Genomic DNA, 2,121 nt, shown 5'->3' on the forward strand with positions numbered 1-2,121 from the left:
TCCCATGAGGCCCGGGGCCCGTTTCGGGTCCGCAGCCAGCGTGGGGCACGGGAGGTGCCTCTGTTCTCCCCTGCCCCACGGTGGGAGCTGCCCAGGAGCATTTCTACATCTGCTCTGTGCCCCCCCTGTTGCCCCCACTCCCAGCTCTGCTCCAGCTCCCCGTTTCCCCTGCCTGGTGGGGGGCAGCCCAGCCACACGTGTGCCCCTCGGCGTCCCCCGGTCGCCAGAGTGGGCTCCAGACCCTGCAGCACGCTGGCCAGTGGGGCCAGCTCTGCCCTGGTGCCAGAGCTGTGCCCGTGGCACTGCCAGGCCCAGGGACACTGCTGCAGCTATGCCACCCTGGCTCCCACAGGAGCTGCCTCCCCGGGAGGTCTGTCCCCTCTCCCCACGACTCTGCGAGTCCCCTTCTCTCTCCATCCCCTCCTTTCTTTCTCCCCAGGTCTGGCGCACTTTGGGCCCCTTTTGTGAGGTAAATGTGGTCTTTGCTCTTTTTTTTGTGCCTTACCCTCCTGCTCTCAGACCTGCTCTGGCTCTGCAGGTGCCCACAGGCAGCCAGGCTGGGCTGGGAACCCCTCGCTCAGCAGCATCAGCCCCTTTGACCAGTCTCCTCAGGCCACACATTCAGCTGCTCCCCATCTTCCCATGCCAATTTTTCTGCCCTTTTTTCTTCCTAAAAAAGCAAGTGCCAGGCCACACGGGCACCCTGCTCCTCCCCACTCTGCTCTGCTCCCTGGTGTCCAGCCACACTCATCCTCTGGGGCTGTGGCATGTCCCGTGTCCCACGCTGGGACATCACCTATGCCAGAACAGCCATTTCTGGCCAGGCTGAACCCTCCTTTGGCTGAGAACCCCAGTGCAGCAACACGTGGTCGAGTGCTTTGACCACCTTTGGCTGATGGGAGAGCTGGGAAATGCCCCGTGGCAGCAGGGCCAGGGAGTTTCTGCAGCTCTGTTGCTGGGGAGGAGGAAGGGATTGCAGTGGAGGTGCCAGGGCTGCAACACCCTCAAGTCTTTGAAGGGTTTTGGGGTGCTGCAGGAGTTGGGTCTGTGGTGGTACCATGGGGTTGGGAGCTCAGTCAGTGGGTCTGTCTGTCCTCTTGCTGGAGGGTCTTCCAGGCCAGGCAGAGGGGAGGCTGGAGAAGGAGCAGCTTCAGACACAACCCTGTGTGTGCTGGCAGCTGGGCTGCCCTGGCGTGAGGACCATCAGCAGCCCCAGCCCCTCTCCCCTCCGTGGGTGCTCTCGTGCCTCAGCCAAGTCCCTTCCCAAGGGTTTTGCTCTTTCCCCCCGTGCTCAAGGGCTGTGGGGTGGCAGCAGCCCCGGGCACGGGGAGAGGAGCGTGGGATGAAGGGGCAGCCGTGCCTGGCAGGGGTGGGCTGTGCCCAGCTCAGACTCTCCCCTGCTGTTGGCAGGTTCCTCCTGGGCAGCCAGGCTGCCAGGGGCACGGGGGTGTTCTCCCCACCCTTATCTCTGCAGCTTCCCCCTTTGCTCCCAAGCAGGAGATTAAGAAACTGAAGGAACTGATGAGCGCCAGCGAGAAAATCAGGCGGGAGAAGTGGATGGATGAGAAGACCAAAAAGATCAAGGAGGTCACAGTGAAAGGTAGGGGGGTGTTCCTGGAGCTGGGGTGGGGGTCACACCCAGCAGGGCCATGGCCAGGGGGGCTGCTGGTGAGCTGAGCTGTTCGTGGCCCCCTCACCAGCAGGCTGAGGCCCAGGGCAGCGGCGTCGGGCTGTGGGCAGCCCCGAGGCCGGGCTGTCACCATCCCTTTTGCTGCCCCAGGGCTGGAACCAGAGATCCAGAAGCTGCTTGCCAAGCACAGGCAGGACATCAGGAAGCTGAAGATGCTGCACGAGGCCGAGCTGCTGCAGTCGGACGAGCGGGCTGCCCAGCGCTACGGCCGGCAGGCCGAGGAGCTGCGGGAGCTGCTGGAGAGGGAGAAGGAGGAGCAGAGCCAGAGGGAGAGGGAGAGAGCCCGCCAGCGGTACCCCCTCCTGCAGGGAGGCTTGAGGGTGGTTTGGGGCTCAAGGCGTGGGGGTGGTGGCCAGCACTCCTGTGTCAGCAGGTTCCTGATGTTTGCTGCAGCCCAGGTGGCCAAGGCCGCCAGCATCCTGGCTTGGATC

General features: G+C 64.1%; 1 protein-coding gene across 1 annotated transcript in view; it reads left to right on the forward strand.

The window, feature by feature from the left end:
• The window catches only part of CEP131 (centrosomal protein 131kDa), a gene marked incomplete at its 3' end in the record, with an annotated part of 12,185 nt that extends 10,203 nt beyond the window's left edge, over positions 1-1,982 (forward strand). The window contains 2 exon segments of the mRNA XM_008940196.1: positions 1,498-1,600; positions 1,781-1,982. Coding sequence (XP_008938444.1) covers positions 1,498-1,600; positions 1,781-1,982 — 305 coding nt within the window.
• Positions 1,983-2,121: the final 139 nt, after the last annotated feature.

Source organism: Merops nubicus, unplaced genomic scaffold, assembly GCF_000691845.1.
Source record: "Merops nubicus isolate BGI_N331 unplaced genomic scaffold, ASM69184v1 scaffold32535, whole genome shotgun sequence".
NCBI classification, from domain to species: Eukaryota; Metazoa; Chordata; class Aves; order Coraciiformes; family Meropidae; genus Merops; species Merops nubicus.